This window comes from Ascaphus truei, chromosome 3 (assembly GCF_040206685.1).
Source record: "Ascaphus truei isolate aAscTru1 chromosome 3, aAscTru1.hap1, whole genome shotgun sequence".
Lineage (NCBI taxonomy): Eukaryota > Metazoa > Chordata > Amphibia > Anura > Ascaphidae > Ascaphus > Ascaphus truei.
The window spans coordinates 327,681,565-327,702,422 of NC_134485.1; the positions used below are offsets into that span (position 1 = coordinate 327,681,565).

The 20,858-nt window shown below is 45.1% G+C and overlaps 1 protein-coding gene across 3 annotated transcripts in view; it reads right to left on the reverse strand.

Moving 5' to 3' along the window:
• Nucleotides 1–13,656: 13,656 nt before the first annotated feature.
• STAT2 (signal transducer and activator of transcription 2) overlaps nt 13,657–20,858 on the reverse strand; it is a 110,818-nt gene continuing 103,616 nt past the window's right edge. For all 3 annotated transcript variants that reach the window (XM_075591400.1, XM_075591399.1, XM_075591398.1), the window contains one exon: nt 13,657–15,475. In XM_075591400.1, the coding sequence (XP_075447515.1) occupies nt 15,469–15,475 (7 nt within the window). In that variant the 3' untranslated portion in view covers nt 13,657–15,468. The remainder of the gene's footprint in view (nt 15,476–20,858) is intronic.

The window sequence follows — 20,858 nt, forward strand, 5'->3', positions numbered from 1 at the left end:
TACTGTGCCAGGCTATAGACACTGTACTGTGCTTATTTACACCCCTGCTCCAGGCTATAGACACTGTACTGTGCTTATTTACACCCCTGCTCCAGGCTATAGACACTGTACTGTGCTTATTTACACCCCTGCTCCAGGCTATAGACACTGTACTGTGCTTATTTACACCCCTGCTCCAGGCTATAGACACTGTACTGTGCTTATTTACACCCCTGCTCCAGGCTATAGACACTGTACTGTGCTTATTTACACCCCTGCTCCAGGCTATAGACACTGTACTGTGCTTATTTACACCCCTGCTCCAGGCTATAGACACTGTACTGTGCTTATTTACACCCCTGCTCCAGGCTATAGACACTGTACTGTGCTTATTTACACCCCTGCTCCAGGCTATAGACACTGTACTGTGCTTATTTACACCCCTGCTCCAGGCTATAGACACTGTACTGTGCTTATTTACACCCCTGCTCCAGGCTATAGACACTGTACTGTGCTTATTTACACCCCTGCTCCAGGCTATAGACACTGTACTGTGCTTATTTACACCCCTGCTCCAGGCTATAGACACTGTACTGTGCTTATTTACACCCCTGCTCCAGGCTATAGACACTGTACTGTGCTTATTTACACCCCTGCTCCAGGCTATAGACACTGTACTGTGCTTATTTACACCCCTGCTCCAGGCTATAGACACTGTACTGTGCTTATTTACACCCCTGCTCCAGGCTATATACACTGTACTGTGCTTATTTACACATCCACATTAACCACTCCTTTCTTTTACAGTTCACAGAAGTGTCCAGCACTTTGGCTACAGTTGAGCCTTCATTAGGAATTAACTATAGTACTGAACCTTGAATTTTCTAGGAAATGGTCTCATAAAAATAACAAAAATGAACATTTTATTGTTTCACAATACGGATACATGTATGTAATAAAAAACCACCAAAAAATTACTTTTTTGTTTCAAGTGACATATTAAAAATGCAAAATGTCTTCCAGAACCTCTAACTAAAAAAAAAAATACTAATAAAAGAAAAGTGATTTATGATGCGTTAGTTTCTTATACAGTAAGTCACAATATCCATTTTACAGTGCAGTACATGTTCTATGGGAATGTTAGCCACACTTACAGTGCATTGCAGGGTTTATAGATCAATTACAGGAGTAGGGTGAGCCAACACTTCACTTGGGTTCACAATCACTAACAGTACTGTATGTTGCAGTTCATTAAACATTTTTGTGTAACCCCTCTACTTTTAGCTCTCAGACTTACAACTATCGCTGAGGCCGAGTCCCTTATTACATACTGGTCAGGAATAATACAAACACCGTATGGGTAATTCCCTTAATTTACTATACACTTAGTAAACTGGGGCACTTTGTGATCCTCATCAAGGTGACACTACACACTGTACACATGTACAACACAATCCCCAAATAGCGCTGCTTGGGTGTGAGTCAGTGTCATTGATGTAGTAGCCACCCAATCATGGGTATGTTGGCTTATGAGGGTGCAGCACAACGTGGGAGCTCGTAATGTACTAAACCTGTTGCAGCCCTGTTCTTCAAAAAGGTGCATCAGTACCACTGCCTTTGTAGCCATTTAGGATCCCCTCCAGTGTCACGCGATTTCCTTTACATTGGAACTCTATCCCTCTGAACGCCTGGGGACATGGTATACGACCCTCCCCTTCCCCCCCCCCCACCCATTCTATTGTGCGTTAAAGCACTGAAGTAACAATGTAAATTCAGGCCTTTCTAATTGATTGTTTGGTTGGTCACGTTGCACACATACAGTACTGTTCGCTTTAAATAACTACATTTGCATATACCATGTGTAATAAAACAAGTAACTATAATGTATACATAATGTTAGGATAGATGCTGTGGTGTTTTATAGTTACATTTTCTGCGCTTGAACCCTACCTCTATAGTTTTCAGTAAGTAAGAAGGAGATAATTCATGAAGAAGTTGAATATCTTCAGTAGATGCGTGGATAGTATACAGTAGAGGCAACGTTTATTCTAACATTTGCCGTAAACTAGCCGGGTTACATTCTGGGTATGTGCTGGGTATGTGCTGGGTATGTGCTGGGCTAGTTTGAGGCACGTTTAAGGCATTTCTGCATTGACTAACGACCCATAGGATTAACACAGCAGGGATCCCTGGCATTCCAATTCAGTTTGAATGGGACTGCCAGGGACCCCCGCTGTTAATCTGATAGGCCATTAATCAATGCAGAAATGCTGGGGCTAGTTTAAGGAAAGTTTAAGGCATGTATTCAGAATGTACCTGGGTGTTTCCTGGGTTTTTTGGGGAATTGCCACTGGTTTTTGTTCGAATAAGAGTTGCCTCTACTGTAGGTAAGAATCTTTTGTAGTACACATTTGTGAACCCATCTGGGCCAGGGGACTTTGATACCTTCAATACTTTCACTGCCGTTTCTAATTCCTCTTTCGATATTTCCGCGTTAAGTATCATGTTTTCCTCCTCCGTTAATGTGGGGAGGTGGCAGTTCTCTAGATATTTTTTTATGGCCTCCGCCGCATTTGGTTCGGATTGGCCATACTGGGATCTCAAGTTACATCATTTGGTGTAGAATTTGGTAAATTCCGCTGCTATTTTTTTGTCATTATATTGTATTTCACCAGACCTATTCTTGATTGCTGTTATTTGGGATCTTTTCTGTTCCCCTCTTAGTTTACTGGCCAGGAGTCTGTCTGCCTTGTTACCTTTGTCGTAATACTGTTGGTTTGTCCATTTTAGAGCTTTCTCTACATCCTCTAATTGGACCTGTTTTAATTTTAGTCTGGCAGTGGTTAATAGTTTGTATATTTTCCTAGATGGGGCAATTTTATGTGATTGTTCTAACTGGACAATGGTGTCCGTGAGGTCTTTGATTAATTTTAATTTGACCTTTTCCTGTGGGCTGCAATAGAGATGAATTTCCCTCTGATTGAGGTCTTATGGGCTTCCCACAGGATTGCCGGAGAGGTGACTGATCCTGAGTTGAAGAAGAAATAATCCTTAAGTGAAGCTTTGACCTCTTTTTCTATCTCAGGATGGTTCAGCAGGGAATCATTTAGCCTCCATGAATAGGAATTTGATTTTGTAAATGGGACCGATAAGGTTAAGATAATGGGAGCGTGATCAGACCATGTAATTGGGCCTATGTCCGACTTGCACACGGCCTCTAGGATATTCTTAGTTACTAGGAAATAGTCTATCCAAGAATAGGTCTGGTGAGGTGCTGAATAAAAGGTGTAGTCCCGCTGGCCCTGGTGCTGGGATCTCCATCATCCACTAGCGAGAAATCTTTTATAATCCCCCTAAACCTTTTCCCTATTTGTTGGGAGAGTGTTGTATGAGGGCGACCCATGGTGGATGATTTGTCATCAGTGGGGTTCAGGACCATGTTTAGGTCTCCACCAACCAATACTGATGATAAATATGCTGGGTCAATGCTCTCGAGAACTGTTGTGAGGAATTCGGTTTGATTCTCGTTAGGAGCATAGATGTTGATCAGAGCAATTGCCGAACCAGCTAGCGAGCTGTATACCACTAGAAATCTACCCTCTGGGTCCACTGTTGTTTTGACATGATTGAATGGTGTTCCCTGTCGGAGTAGAATTGCTACTCCCCTTTTTTTACTACTAAATGATGCAAAATAGCTCATTGGGAACACTTTTTTGAATAAATTTGGGGGGTCTTGGGATGTGAAGTGGGTTTCCTCAAAGAAGATGATATCGCCCCCTGACCTTTTGAGGTCTTGGAGAGCCAGCCTCCTTTTCCTGTTATTTTGTAGGCCCTTTACATTTAGGGAGATTATTTTAATTGCGGCCGGGTTAGCCATTGGGTTTTTGAGTTAAAGTGAACTATGTGACCTTTCCTTTCCCACCTGGAAGATCGTGCTTTAAGGATATAGTTATTAGTTTTTGTCCCAGCAAACATATGTGGTAGGCCTGAGCTGCGTGCATTCTTGATCTAGTGTGCCATGGAGGAGGATGGGGGAGGGGAAGGAAGGAGACAGAGAAAAGTTCTGCTGGGACAGAACCAGCAGATAGAAAGCAGTGGAAATCAGGTCTACCTGAGACCTTAGTAACATGGAGCTGGTCCAATGGGCGACCAGCATTTTGGGCAAAGTGCCCCTTCGGGGGTAGGTCCGGCGCCGGTGGCCGGTACGTGTGTAGCAGAGGGGTCCAGACCCTCTAATACAGCCAACTTAAGATTTCCCCCCTTGCTTTTGTATTCACATTTAAGGATTTTCATGTGTTTCAGTCGGGATGGGAGGGTGGTGTGGGGGGGGGGGGAAGGGGAGGGGAGAGGGGGAGGGGAGAGGGGGACGGGAGGGGGGAGAGGAGGGGGGAGGTGCGAGAAAGGGGGAGTCAATCTGGATACCTGAAACAACTTTTTCTTCAGTGGGAACTGTGTGTAACAACATACATAACATAACTATCTACCACAGTGATATATAACTTGGCAGCTGAACACCGTGGCATGGCAGGCTTGGGTGGTAGTCTCTATCGTTGAGATTCTCAGTCTCTTCCGTTCTATTGAGGGTGCGCAAGGGGGGCCTCTCGAGAGCTGGGAGAGGTATGTGAAAACCTGGGGGCATTTTGCATCATATACATATAGAAGGAGAATAGTCTGTTACTATTCGTATTGCACTTAACTCGTATCTTGTGTTTTGACAGTGGGGGCAGGAGGTGGGGTAGGGTAGTTGGGAAGGGGGGAGGGGAGGGGAGGGGAGGGGAGGGGGGAGAGGGAGGGGAGGGAGGGGAGGGAGGGAAGGGAGAGGGGGGGTTGCTTTGGGAAGTTCTGCACTGGGATCTATGATTCACCACTTTACTTCTTGGTGAGGCCTCCTGTTATTTTGGGGGCCGTTACATAGCAATCTGGGCACCTGGGATACTCTTGTCTGCTGTGAGGACTGTGACTTGCAGCATACATAGCATAGTTATTTTCAACAGTACTGTTCCACTTATCAGCTAAGCACTGTGACATGACAGGTTGGAGTAGCGAGCTTTGCCGCCGAGACCCTCACTCTCGCCCGCTCTGTTGAGGGTGCACAAGATGAACCTCTCGGGAGCTGGGGAGGGTGTGGGGGAACCTGGGGGTATATTACATCTTATACATTTAGATGGGAGGGAACCGTCTATCATAATTATCGTTGCATATATTTCGTGCTTTACATTTTGTCAACGGGGATCGGGTGTGGGAGGGGTAGGTTAGAGAGGGGAGGGGGGGAATGGGGGAGGGGGGGCAGTCAGGGAGGGGGGGTGTTAGTGTGGGGGGGGGAGGGGGGGACAGGGTGGCAGGGACTGCAATGAGGAACTGAGCAACCAATCTTATTAACATAATATATCTGCGTTCTGATATGGCTATCTCCTGTTCTGTGCCAGCCTTGAAAAGGGGATCAAGGGGAGTCTCTTGCATTGTTAGTCATAGCAGGGATCAACATCTACATACAGTGTAAAGCATAGCAATATTGCCCCTTATGATCAAAACATTTTTATACAGTTATTTAGGACATATGAGCAGAGGGGGGGAGGGGGAAGGGGACAGGGGGGGATATATAGTGGTTGCATAGGTTATTGGTAATTGTCTAGTATATTTTTCGGCTGTGGTCATGTTTAAGGAACGTATACTATTTGCGGATTCATTTAATATGTGTAAGCTTATACAGTCTGAGCGTTTTTCCATGGTTTCGTCTCTCTTTGCGGCATAAGTTACTCACAGAGTGGCGGTCCCCGCCGGTGTTATGGGCCGGGTTTGGGAGGTTAAGAGTACTCACGATTCTGTAGACCTTCCATCCCCGTATTCTGGTGTAGAGCCGCCAGCCTCCACAATCAATGTGGGCCGCGCGGGTGTAATTCCGGCGCGGGCCCATCTTAACCGCCCGGTAGGGGAAAGCACGGCAGTGGGAGGGGGAATGAAGGCAGGGGAAGGGGGAAAAATAAAATAGATCTCCCTCTCCTTCGGCGCTTTCGATCATGGCCTGCATAGCTTAGCTCTGGACTTTCTTTTGCGGGCGATACGCAGTTGCTCCGGCACTTCGGGTTGGTCTCGGACGAGTTGGTGGTTACATACAGCTAGCCGTTGGTATCACGAGCAAGGAGCTCCCGGTTGGCGTAAAGGGAGTGAAGGTCGGGTCTTTTGCCGATAGCTGCGCTTTCACCTCCAGAGCTGTTGCGGGTCTTGGGCGGTGTCTGCGTGGTCTTGATCCATGCTGCTGTCTGCCTCGGACGGCTTCTTCTTTGCTCTCACGGGTTCTTCAGTCAACGTGACTTGATCCCGTTGAGCTTTACGGGGTAATAACAGGTAACCAGGAACAGGGAATTACAGATAAGTTAACCGTATTTATTTTTTTGTTGCTTTTGTCCTGCCAGCCTCTCTGAGGCTCTGACTGGTAGTTCATCAGTCTCCGATCTGTAGGGCTCAGATGTTTCCGAATGCCAAGCTGGAGGAGGATGCAGATTGGAAAAAATAATATCAATGTGGCGCTCTAAAATGATATTCCTATATAAACAAGTGCATATAAAATAATTAAGGTGATACTAATACAAACATGTGAATGCCGCTTAACCCAGAGGGGGGGTCGTTCTCTCGATCCCGTGGACGTGGAAGAAGTGAAGATCATCGGGAAGCGCAAAGTCATGTAAAACAGAAACACATTTCCTGATGGTGCAGTATTGTGATAAAAATAAAAAAATTTAAAGTGCGGTGTGCTAAGTACTCACAAGTGTATGGTGAGTGTTGTTCCCATAAAGGTATCTTTCAGGGACAGCCTTTCTACCCGTGGTAGAGGTGGGTAGGTGTATCTAGGTGGATACTGAGGACCTTTGGTAAAAAATGAGGAAACAGACATAGTGCAGACTGTACGAAATATCTATTAAAATTGGTAAGTGGATGTACAATACACTCACAATGTATAAAAAAATATCAAGCGTTTAGATCACATATTGGATCTCTGTGCAAAGCAGCTGTATCAGTCCCCCCTTCGCCTCGGCGTGCGTTTCACTGATGCGTCTCACCCAAACCGGAAACCGGAAGTGACGTCATCTGCGCTTGGCTCTCTGGGGAACTTCGATCCTAATTTTATGTATTTTTATGTCATTTTGGAAGACTCATATATGTGTGATGTGAGTCTTAATTGCTGTTAACTACAAGTCTGCTGCTGCTATGCTATTTGATTACCATACTTAATGTAAGCCAATGGGACTCTAGCACAGCCTATAAATAGTCTCTTAGAACATGTCAGATTACACTCCTGATGAAACCGCAATACGGAGAAACGCGTAGAGTGAACCCTGATGAGAGAAGACCACTAAAGGATCGAAGTTCCCCAGAGAGCCAAGCGCAGATGACGTCACTTCCGGTTTCCGGTTTGGGTGAGACGCATCAGTGAAACGCACGCCGAGGCGAAGGGGGGACTGATACAGCTGCTTTGCACAGAGATCCAATATGTGATCTAAACGCTTGATATTTTTTTATACATTGTGAGTGTATTGTACATCCACTTACCAATTTTAATAGATATTTCGTACAGTCTGCACTATGTCTGTTTCCTCATTTTTTACCTAAGGTCCTCAGTATCCACCTAGATACACCTACCCACCTCTACCACGGGTAGAAAGGCTGTCCCTGAAAGATACCTTTATGGGAACAACACTCACCATACACTTGTGAGTACTTAGCACACCGCACTTTAAATTTTTTTATTTTTATCACAATACTGCACCATCAGGAAATGTGTTTCTGTTTTACATGACTTTGCGCTTCCCGATGATCTTCACTTCTTGGAGGAGGATGCAGGCCTAGCGCACGGGCTAGTCGGGACATTTCTGAGGGGTGCTTGATGGCATGAAACTTTCCGTTTTTATGCACAATGAGTTTATACTTTATTTCATTCTCCCTCAGCAGTGTAGTTAGAGGCTTCAGGTCCCTTCGCTTATTAACTGTTATTTTTGCCAGGTCATTGTAGACCTGCAAGGAATCATCCTGGAACTTAATAGGCTCCTTTGCTCTGCAGGCCTCCATGAGCCTTTCCTTGGTTATATACCGGTGCAGGCGAACTATGACGTCCCTTGCACGATTCGGGTCGTCTGTCCGCGGACCGAGAGCGCGGTGGGCCCTGTCCATTTCGAGATCCTTTTCGTCTAGGTCATCGCATAGTGATGAAAACAGGTCCATAAGATAAGGCTTTAATTGACCCGGGAGGATAGACTCAGGGATGCCACGGGTCCTTATATTTTGGCGTCTGTCGCGGTTTTCTTGATCCTCTAGGCTGTCTTTTAGGTTGCTGACTTCCAGGCCCAGCCTGAAGATTTCATCGTCTGCAGCCGTTTGCGCTTGCAGGGACTCCTCCAATTTGGCCTCAAGCGCTGAGGTTCGCTCCGTCAGGCCTGTAATATCTTGACTGAGCTCTGGCACAGCCACTTTCAAATCCTCCTGTATTGATACATGAAGCTTTGTCAGCATCGATGTCATTAACTCTTGCATGTATTCCCTTGTGAGATCTGTGTGTCTGCCTCTCGTTCCCGATCCGATGCCTGTTTTGCACCGCGTGCGCTCGCTGTGCCGGCGCCATCCTGGTTTTTAGCACTCGCTTCAGCATTCTTTTGTGGAGGAGTGAAAAACTTTGTAACCCCCTGGGTAAGTTGCACTTTCTGCCGATTTGCCATTTCTGTGCGTTGAGCAGACCAGGGAGATCGTTTTTGGGGTCGAAAAGTGGGGGGGAAATCTCTTTTAATTGTGGTTATTCACGAGGGTCTGTGGAGCTCCTCTCTCACACGACCTTCCTCGTCGGCATCCTGGACACGCCCTATCCCTTACCCAACTTTAGACTTGTTTTGTCCCCTCCACCTCCACCGGATCCTTCTGATATTTCCAAGGAGAAATTCCCGTCAAATTATTTGGATACCCTTCCCCTGACCATGGATAAGATATGTTTAATAGAATTGCATGTGTTACATAAATCTCAAAATGCTTACGCAAACTTGAGGAAGCTGATTCCCCACATAACCCCCCGCCCCACAAACACAAATTAGCAAAAGTTTCTTAAACTCAGAGAAGACTTGAAAATTCACCAAATAGACAAAGTGGAGAAAGAGGGGGAGTTTATAGATTTTTACTCTTCCCTGTATAATCTACAGAGAAAACAAGCAAAATTTGCAAAAGTGACTTCAAACATACCTAGACTCGTCATCTACCAGTTGAGTCCTGAGGACAGAGTCCTTTTGAATACAAAAAAAAACACAGGAGGAAATACTCTCAGTAACTAAAGAATTTAAAAACTCAAAAACACCTGGCCCTGACAGGCTTTCCAATGCCTATTAAAAGACAGCTAAAATACAATGAATTCCATTTCTGAAAAGGCTCTTCAGCTGCTTCATGAGAGGTATAGAGATCGCACCCCCAATGCGAAGGGCTCAAACATCAGTAATCCCAAAGTCATCCCAGGCATGGACCATAACTTCTGCAGCAAATACCAACCCATCTCCCTCTTCAATTTGGATATTAACATTTATAGCAAGATCATTGAAATAGATTTGAAAAATTATTCCCCAAATAATTAACCTGAATCAAATGGGATTCATCATGGGGTGCCAGGCAGCGGGTAACGTCAGGAGGGTAATAAATCTCATTCATCTCGCAAACGTTTCTTTAAAAAAAAAAAAAAAAACACTCCTGATTCCGTTAGATGCTGAAAAGACCTTTGATTGCGTAGATTGTGGCTACATGTTCAAAACTTTTAAAGGGCTTGGTATCTGGCGTCCTATTGTAACAGGAATTAGAGCTTTACAACGTTCCGCTCATACAGCGTTTCCCAATGTATACACATATTCATTAGGTTCGGTGCTTGTTCCTTTTTCTGACGATTTTCGGCATGACGTGCACAGCAGCAAAGTATCCGGCTGTCACTACACAACAGTTTTAGCGCGTGCGCAGCTCCTTGTCAGATGCCATTTGTCAGCGAAACAGTCTGTTTGCAGCTCTGCATCTCTGTTTTCAAAGGTACAATACAGTACAGAAGGGCCCCGCTTTACGGCGATTTCCGCTTCACAGCGGCAGCCTGGAACCCGCCGTATGAGCGGGGCCCTCCTGTACAACAAAAGGCAAAAAATACCCAATGCTACATCCAATGTGACAATTTACATAGTTAAACACTTCAATGTTTGTGTTCTCATGAGTAAGGGTCACTAAGTTAAACCCTTTGGCCAAAGCGTTATAAGCCTGCAGACACGTCCCGGCATGACCAGTAAAATAAACGCTGGTCTTTTTACATTTTGTAGGAACAAAGCTGTATACAGATTTGCCTGAAAGGCCACTACGTCTTTTAATTGTTTGTTTGCGGATTTGATACTTTTATAAAATAAGGTGAGAACTTGTTTAATTTTCTACTCGTAGAACTCTGCATGGCTGTATATGTTGTGAAATCTGCCTGTTGTGCGCTCCGCAATGCGCTGTGGATATGCCAAATGACTGTGTCCGGATCGGGGGGAGGTTAAGCGGGAGGTCAGTCAGGAGATGTGTACTTGCCCTGGAGATATCAGTGGCACTGCGACCACTCTCCTGTGAGGACGGTATCAATTGCCCCCGGGACTGAAGTTCCGTCGGGGACCCGGGTATGGGATGAGCTTTTCTGTCATGTCTACTACTTACTTTTGTTTCAAATAAAGTCTTTCTATTTTTGTACCTACTGGCAACCTTCTCTTCAATTTGTTTCAATTCATGGCTGTTCAGGATTCAGTTTGAGTGCCCTGATCATCGCTACTACTGCTGCTACTATGGCTGTATATGTTGTCTGTGCACAATCAGGGACGGTGCAAGGGTATTTGGCGCCTTAGGCGAAACTTCAGCTTGCGTCTCCCCCCTTGTTCCACCTCTCTCCCTGTCGCTCTCCCATTCTCTCCCCCTCCTCTCTGTCTCTCTCCCCCTATCTCCGTCACTCCCCCTTCTCTCCCCTCCCTCATTCTCTCTCCCCCACCCCATTATTCTCTCTTCCCCTCCCTCCTTTCTCTCTCTTCCCCTCCCTCCATTCTCTCTCTTCCCCTCCCTCCATTCTCTCTTCCCCTCCCTCCATTCTCTCTTCCCCTCCCTCCATTCTCTCTCTTCCCCTCCCTCCATTCTCTCTCTTCCCCTCCCTCCATTCTCTCTCTTCCCCTCCCTCCATTCTCTCTCTTCCCCTCCCTCCATTCTCTCTCTTCCCCCATCCCTCCATTCTCTTTCGACCCCTTCCCATTCCCCTCTCCCTATCATAGGGTGGGGTCTGCAAAATGAACATATTCAAATTTATATCCCAGATCCTAGACCTGTGTGGAAACAAAATGTTACCTTGTATAATGAGAAAATACTAAGTCATGCTAACAATTGCACATTGTGGGAAATTCCTCACCTATATACAGAAGGTGTTTTCAGATGTAGCCGGCGTCATTGCACCTGCTAGTGCACTCCTGCAGGTGAAATAGTGCGGCAGCCCACCTTGTTCTTGCAGAAAGTGATTCAAAACTATGGCTGCTTCTCCCGCTGATGTGTTGTGTAGCTAAGCTAATTGTCTTCACAGCCGCTGCCACCCATGGTTGTGGCAACAGAGAGTTAACGCTGAGGGGGGTACCATTCAGAAGCACGTACCCCCGTCCCATAGCATGATCACAACAGACACTCTCCGGCGCCGTTGACTTTTGCTTCTTCGAAGTGCCTGAGACAGTGAGTCTTGCTACATCTGTACATACACCAATACACATCCAACAATAAGTGCGGAATAAAAGGGGGGGAAAAGAAGAAAAGAACATACAAAAAAAGTGTAAATAAAAAAATATAAAAGTGAATTAAAAATGTGTTTTCTATCAAATCTATGCAAAAATCTTATAAATACATACACAAAGTGAAAGTTAATTAGCGCAATAAGTGAAAACAACCATAAAAGTTTACAAATAAGTCCAATAGATCAAGCCTTATGTAGCCATGCCAGTCCTGGCTACTTGTCTGCTGTGTCAGTCTTAGTTAGTCCAAAGTAAGGTCAGGCATGATCCTGGGTTTACCCCACCGTCAGGCAGCCTCTCTGAATAACAGGGGTGGAGGTAGAACTGGATCTGTGTACAGCCCAATCCAGGTGCAGACCCTGTGCCCTCCCCCTCTTTGCTAGAGAGGAAGCCATTCCAAATTATAGTCAGTTCTAGTCTCTCCCTCAAGGGATTGAGACGGGTCCTCAGCCGCTCAGGGGGCTGAAGATAAATACCACGCAGGCTGGAGAGGCTTCAATTATGATAGAGAGCCCAAGTACATCCAGAAGCTTGGGATCTGATACTAGTGACTACATCGCTGTAATATCATCTGCATTGGATCAATAAAGAAGACCCTGTTTTATATACCCCTGCCTAGGTCTACAGTCTATTGGGTGGGGGTATGCACAGTGTGTTTCACAGTGGATACTGTCTCCAGCTAAGCTGGAGCCTGCTGTGAATGGAGGCGCTTGCACCGGAGAAGAGCCTGATGACAACCAAAAGCCTGTCCTATTCCCCACAACATCGCGGAAGCTCAGCATTTTCTGTAACCGAACAGGTACTAAGCACCACACCACCGGTAGCAAGGGCCAGATCTCCCAGAGAGGAGGGGGAAGCAGCGCTACACTTAATGAAAAAAGATATATTACAAAAATCTAAAGAACTTTGAAATCCACCTCACATGGTTATTGGAAGGGTGGTTGGTAGATTAGAGTTCGTTTCATGCTGTGCTGTGACCTTAGTTTTATGTCGTTGTAGATTCAATAGGTTAAACACACATTCCCAGCAAGCTCAAACCCCAACACCCACCACATTATAATTTGGTTATAGCTTGACGTTGGTATGCAGGCTTATGCCGCTTTGGCCAAAGGGTTCAACTAAATAACACAGAAAATATTATTATTGAAGTATTTAACTTTATACTTAATACCATATATGTTTTGTCAATTGGTTGTAGCATTGGGCACCCCTGTCTTTCGTTGTATACTTAACTAGCTGAGAGACCCGGCGTTGCCCGGGATGTAATTTTGGGGGGGCGTACGACAGGGTTGGGCTTCCCCCCCCCCATGACAGCTAGGTGGGTGAGTGAGTTGACTGAGTGTGTGGGTGGCGCGCCGCGAGGGGGGAGGAGCCTGTAGTTTGCAGCTGAGCAGGAGGGCCGCGCTTCCTCCGCGGCGCACGGTGAGGGTGATGGTGCGGCTGGGGATGTTGCGGAGCGTGGGGATTTGAGTGAGGGGGAGGGGGGAGAGAGTGAGGGGGAGGGGGGAGAGAGTGAGGGGGAGGGGGGAGAGAGTGAGGGGGAGGGGGGAGAGAGTGAGGGGCACCGGGAGAGGAGGGGGGGGGGGTGTGGAAGGTGAGCTGCGGTCCAGCTGACGGGGGAGAGAGAGAGAGAGTGTGTGTGTGTGTGTGTGTGTCTGTGTGTGTGTGTGTGTGTCTGTGTGTGTGTGTCTGTGTGTGTGTCCCCGTCCGTCCCCTTTGGCCCGTCACTCCGCCTCAGGCCAATGAGAGGTGTGCGGGGGCGGGCGGCCCAAGGGACCAATGAGATTTCCCCTAGGGACACCGGACATCCAGGCAGGCAAACATACAGTGCTTTCAATTATATATAGTAAGATAGGGTAAAATCTAAAGTGTTGCCAAGTGTACAGCAATATGTAAACAGATTTTTTTATTATTATAGCAAAATGGGAATGGTTGCAGTGAGCACACACACGTTGTTTGCTTGCTTGCTTCAATCAAGCGAATGGATAGAAGCAAGCAAACTAATTCACTGATAATCCCCTTTAATAGAAAGTCAGAAAATTAGGAAGAGTTTATATACAAGATGACGGTCTCGGGCCACACACTCCCGGCAGTACATGACAAAGTATCTTTATCGCAGAGCTGTTAGCTACCTTAATGTCACATTCAGTGGCAGACAGTGTACCACACATGTATAATCTGTGTTAGTGCTAATGGCTTCTCAGCATGGTTTTGTTGAGTACTGGCACTTCCTTAGGGAGATGCAGTTCTTCAGCCGATTATTGGTGCAGTATGATAGTTGATCAGAACACAGATAACCCACTGGAACTAGAGGTACCTACTCGTCAGTAAAAGAGATACCACATAAATGCTAACTGGACCTTTCTGTGACCCTACAACATACACTGTATATTTTGTTGTTGCCGATTTGTAAATGAGATTGGGGTTTAGAACGTCAACACTAGCTCACTTCAAGTTTTATTATAAGTGGACAGATACCTGTGGAGTGACTATAGACCACCCCTAGTCATGCCCACTACAGACCCTTCCAGGGGTTAGTATTTTATTTAACTGCAATGCAGGGTATCTAATTCAAGTCAATGCCAGTTAACGGGGTGCACTACCACACATCGCGGCTTGATGAATCTGCCCCTTAGTGGTTTATTCTTTGCATATGTACCACACAGACCTATACTGCCAGGTCATAACCAGTAAAAGAAGGCAAAAACATGCAGACAAAGGGCATTATTGATCAGGGTTTATGTACCCGGAATGCTCACACTATATTGATATACATGAAGTACTGATCTAGAGGGAGGCAAACAAAAAACCCTAGTGCAACATTTGTCAATTATGTTCTAACAGAGGGGAAAAAAACCCTACTGACTCCATAATCAATATGATAGGAACTGAATTTTCTAGGTTCCTTTCTTTCATCTCTCCACTATCTGAGAAGCCTTTGATGCTTTGCTGGCCCACGTAGAATTGAAGAGATTAAGCAAGTTTAATAACTTGTTACATCCTGAGTAATAAAATATACTTAAAATCTATATTATATAGGTCATCTAGTATACTCCGCCGAACTTTACAAATACAATCTCTCTCTTCCCCAAAGGGGACCGAGGCCACAAGAAGTTGACACTTAGAAGCAGTTATTAACAAAACAGCATCCAAGACAATGCTATTACTACAATGCCACTCCTCCTCCCAGTACTGCAAGCAACAACATCTCTCCTGCACTTGTACCTTCCTGACTCACACAATTCCCTTATACAACCAAAATTTCTCATTTGTGAAGATCTGAACATCAGTACTGTTCACCAGTCCAAAATTTTTTCTGATGAAATGAATTTCCTGGTTTTTTGATATTTTGCTTAGCTTTATCAAACCCTTTTGTTGGCAACTTGAAACGTCTCGTCTTTTTCCCTCGTTTCACAAAGCTCTAACAAAGCCTTTCCTCCCCCCCCCCTCCCGTCTTGTTTAACTCATTCAGAATAGAAGGTGGTTTCTTTGACATCAGCCAGGAAATTCCTTTGCCACAAAAACATTGCCATAACGTGGTCTGCATCAAGAGAAGAGTGTGAGAAGCAGCCCTCGGTTTTGGGGTAGTGGATTAGAAAGCGGGGTCCTCCGTCAGGTGGACCAGCGAAAATCTTCAGCGGGTTCTGGCATGACTGGCATCACGGGGTCAATATCACGGGTCATCATAAACTGAGCGAGATCAATGCCTGGATGTAAGAGAAAGGAAAGAAGGTCATGCACATATCCAAAAATTCATCAAAGGGAGGCAAAGCGGCCGCAGGCAACAGCAAACTATGTAGGACTTCTCCAAATATAACCCAACAGGAGCACTCCCCCCTACCACCAATATAAACTAAAGGCAGTGGTATAGTTTAAAAGTTAAACATAGTTAATTGACACCTAAAATATATATACAAGATATTAAAAAAAAAAAAAAAAAAGTAAAACCTTCAAGCTTCATACCCGTCACTGTCCACTACAGCAATGAAAGGGTTATATTTTTGCCGCGTCAACACCCTGCAGAAGAGAACATGTCCTGCACTATATATACAGCTCAACCCCGTTATAACGCGATCCGTTACAACGCAAATCCGTTTATAACGCGATGCAAGCGTGGCTCCCAATTTTTGTATTAATGAATACTTTACAACAGCGGTGCGCAAACTGGGGGGCGCGCCCCCTTGGGGGGGCCCAAGATTATGTAGGGGGGGCGCGGGCTGCGTGCGGGGAAACCTGGGGGCGGGCAGAGCTGTGCACGGGCAGCCAGAAGCTCCGTGCACTGGCTGCTTCCCTGCTGTCTGTGTCAGAGGGGGCGGGGCCAGAAGCTCCGTGCAGAGACTGCTGCTGCTGCTTCTACAGTATGCTGTGTCTGCCTGCAGAGGGGGCGGGGCCTTGCTGCAGGGCCCTCCCTGCACACAGACAAGCCCTCCTCCTCCTGTCTGTTACCCGCCCGTTTTCTGCAGCACATGGGGGGACCGGAGCAGGTTTAGTTACTCCCTCCCCCAGGTAGTGTGTGTGTGTGTGTGTGTGTATGTGTGTGTGTGTGTGTGTGTGTGTGTGTGTGTGTGTATATGTATGTGTGTGTGTGTATATGTATTTATGTATGTATGTATGTATGTATGTATGTATGTATATATGTGTATATGTGTGTGTATGTATATATGTGTATATGTATATGTGTGTGTATATATATATATATATATATATATATATATATATATATATATATATATATATATATATATATATATATATATATATATATATATATATATATACACAGTGGTCGACAAATCACCAAAAAATCTACTCGCCGAACAAAAAAATCTACTCGCCACCTAGTACCAAACGTGTGCTGCTTGGGCCAATTTTTACTCGCCCGGGGGTTAAATCCACTCGCCCGGGGCGAGCAAATGTATAGGTTTGTCGAACACTGTATATATATATGTGTGTGTGTGTGTGTGTATATATATATGTGTATATATATGACTGCAGTGTGTATTGTGTCTGTGTGTTGGTTGTGATTGTATGTGTGGGTGGTGATTGAATGCAGCGGTGCACAATCTGAGGGGGGTCGCCCCGGCGCAAGATTATTTAGGCGGGGCGCGTGCGGCAAAACCTGGCTGCGCAGGCGAAAAAGATGTGCGCGCACGGCCGAACAGAATAGTGCAGGTGGCGGTCACATCATTCGGAGGTACGGGGGAGGAGCACGCGCGTGCCCTGTGATGTCAAACGCCCCTCCCTCCGGTGTCTGCCCTACAATAACGCTGTGTTGCTGCTCTCCTCCGCTGGCAACCTGCTTCGCTGCGATCCTCTGCAAGTGAAAGGGTAGCTGCCACTACATCAATCATACTATGAATGTACAGAAATAATAATAAAAAAGTGTAAACACTTCCCCACTCGTGCTTGCAAAATTATGCAGGACACCCTGTGCTCATGCTTGGAGAGTTGGTGATGTCACCGCTCTCCGCGTCAGCGTGGACGCAGCCTAATTTTGCAAGAGCGAGCTGTTGAAGTATGTAAGTATTTAAGCTGCGCTTATAGTGCCGGCGACGCGACGTCATCCAAAAAATGCATTGTCGCTGCCGCGTGTGCTTATAGTAAGCGTGACGTGGCGATGCGATTTTTTGAAACCGGCAACATTTGATTTTTCAGGGGCTGTCGCCTCATGTGACAGCCCCTGAACCAATCAATGGCCAGGTCGCCCGCACCGCCGCCGCAAAGCGAAATACAACTTTTGCTAGCGTCGCCGTCGCGGGCACTATACGCGCGGCCTTAGACATATTTTTATTTACATTGTATACCGTTTAATAAAGGTTTTTTTTTAATGTGATTTTGATCAGACAGGGGGGGCCCGAGAAATTTCATGTATTAAAAGGGGGGCTCGGCCTAAAAAGTTTGCTCACTCCTGCTTTACAACACGATTATTGGTATCTTAAATACTTTATTGTACAATGCATACAATTGTATATTATTTCCAACGCGATCCGCATATAGTGCGATGTGATTCTTTGGATCCCAAGCACAGCGTTATAAGGGGGTTGAGCTGTATATATATTTTTTTTTATTACAGCTTGCTATTCTTAACTTTTTGGGCTAAATATTGTTATTACAGCCTTCGTTTAGGCTGCAATGGCCTTCCCTGAACATACAGTAGCATCAAGTTTAAAGAAATAAAAGCAGGGTTAGAAAGGGGGGGGGGGGGATAAGTGCAAACTACTGCTTTAATGTTTTCCTGGTAACTAAAAGGTTTCCAGTTTTTACAATTTTAGTCAAATATTTTGGTAATTAAATTGTTTTTCGATCTTTGGCTCACAATAGCATCATAGTTTCTTTACTCACAAAGAATTAGATTTTTTTTAATTGTATATTTAAACGAATTAACATGAATATATTCAATGGGAATAAAACATAATCAAGTCAATGGGAATCTTAGTATCTGGCGTCTGTTGACACGGAATACAAAGAAAAGAAGAACCCAACAACCATACAGTACGTTATGCCAAAGGGAAATGCAGAAAACTGTTTGGGGAAATTGATCACAAAAGATAAAGTCAGGGCGCAGATATACACATGTACAGAATGAGATGCTAATGATGATGGGGCAATGCTTTTTACAAATATATAGATTGTAAATTCTTCGGGGCACCTGTACTGTACTAAAACAGCTCCAAAGTTTTTTTGTCCCTACGAAGCTCCGTAGCTGGAGGGAAACGTGCGTTGGGCACGTGATGTCGTCATCAGTCTCCGTTATGGAGCTGTTTAAGTACAGTGTTTCTCAGTCAGCATATCAGTGTTATAGCTCATACATGCTATTAATTTAGTGCCTATTGGTATTTTAACAGTGAGGGGAATATATCTGCTCTCTACCAAGTGCTGTTGTGTTGTTACCACACTCTAAGTGTATATATGCTGTGTAAGGGGTGCTAAAGGCTCACTGGTGTGGGTCCAAGTCGGCACTTGTGGCTGTATTATCTCACTGTAATTTACATATATACATGTATTAATCATACAAGTGTAGTGTGGGTAATGCTAAAAGGTATCAATGTGATATTCATATGCCCAATAGCAACTTCCATTTAGCACCCTGGCATTACATACAATACCAAGTATTTCATTGGTAGTGAGCTAATAACTAGTTATGTAACATTCACTAACTAGTCTCTCCACTGTCAATACCATAATTATACCATCTGTGCTATTCACCGATTTGGTGGTTATTCCACCTTTGCTGATTGCACCATTTAATTCCCACCACCCTACAATTATTTACTGAGTAGCAGTAGTTATATATGAGAGGGGACATTGGTGCATATATTGTTTGATTTAATTTATTTTTAACACCGTTAAACTGTTTAAAAGATTTACTCAGCGGCCTTAAGCATTGATAAGTTTGGTATGTTTGAATACCAAAGGTGTTTTTTTTTCTCCTCTTAACTCTGTGCAGTTAATTGACCAACTGGAACAAGATGATTTATTGGGGAGGGTCATGTGACTGCTTTAGCTGTATAAAACCAATACCCCCTCTGCATTTGCAGGCACTGCATTGGCATGATATAGTGAGGCATTTAAAGTGAGCTTTTAAGTGAGAATATATATAGTTAGACTATAGTTTCACTAGAGGTGACTGGGGACTGCATCCTTCTGCAAACTCTTCTGCATATGGAAACAAACGGTGAGCTATTCTGACCACACTATTATCCCTGCGGTTTAGTTTACGCACACACACTTGGCTCAAAACAGCTCCATGCAGCATTACCTACCTCTGGCATTATGAACCTGCTTTTTACCTCCACTTTGTTCTTTCTCATGGCCTCATTGAAATGTTTTTCTCTCTATCCACTACACACTCCCCCCTCCCGGCCCACGCCCAACATCACCATACACCCCGGATTACTCAAAAGCCTTGCACTATCTACTGAATGCTGGTGGAGAACCCTGAAAACCAGCACACCAACCACTGCACACTCAAATGGCGAACATCATAAAGTAACAAATTGCAAACAACTACTCAAATTTCTACTCATACTATTACTCTCTTTAGCAGGTGATATTGAACCTAACCCAGGCCCTCCCATTTCAACTCTGTCCCATACCCCTGAGAATACCCCCTTCAAATTCCAAAAAGGGCTATCTGGCACCCATATAAATATCCGGAGCCTGCTGCCCAAACTGGATGAATTAAGGGCCTGGTGCCTTATGCATAAACCAAAAGCCATCGTTCTTACAGAAACATGGCTAACCCCTAAAACCCTCAATGCAAATATCGCCATTCAGGAATACTCCATTTTTAGGAGAGATAGGTCAAAGAGAGGAGGAGGGGTGTTATTTTATATTGCAGACACCTTACAATTTACACTATTAAATTGCCCCCCAAGACCAACCTCTTTTGAAATCCTAGTTGGCAGAATCTGCCTCCCCTTTTCTAAGCCCATCCTGATTGCTGGCATCTACCGCCCCCCTAAAGCCCCTCTACAATCTCTGACTGACATCACCCAGTTTCTTGGCTCCATTTCCTCTCCGAATGAGAAGAGTGAGCTGCTAGTTCTTGGGGATTTCAACTTCAATTGGCTTGACCCTAAAAACCACAAAATCCACACACAAATCAAGTCGCTTAACCTATCGCAACTTATTTCCCAACCCACACGAACAAACCTGAAATCGCACAACCATTCCTTGCTTGACTGGATTCTCTCCTCAAATCCCAGCAGAATCCAATCCTCTGGCATCCTTCCTGACATTTTCAGTGACCATGCAATAGTGTACTGTGTAAGGAAAATTAAACCGCCCCAATGAAGCCCTAAAGTTCTCCTCACTAGAACATTTAGAAACTTTAACCCACAACAGTTTCTGGCTGACCTTACCAACTGCCCTTGGCACAGAATCGATTTAATTCCCGACCCTGATTCTGCGCTCGACTATTTCCAATCCGAGTTCTTAAAACTCTGTGATACCCATGCTCCACTAAGCAGAATAAGGGTACGGGTTGCCCACCTTCCATGGGTTACACCTGACCATATAGCACTCTACCAGTTCAGGGATGCCTTGTGGAAAAGCCAGAAAATAACTGACACTACCAAGGATCTCAAT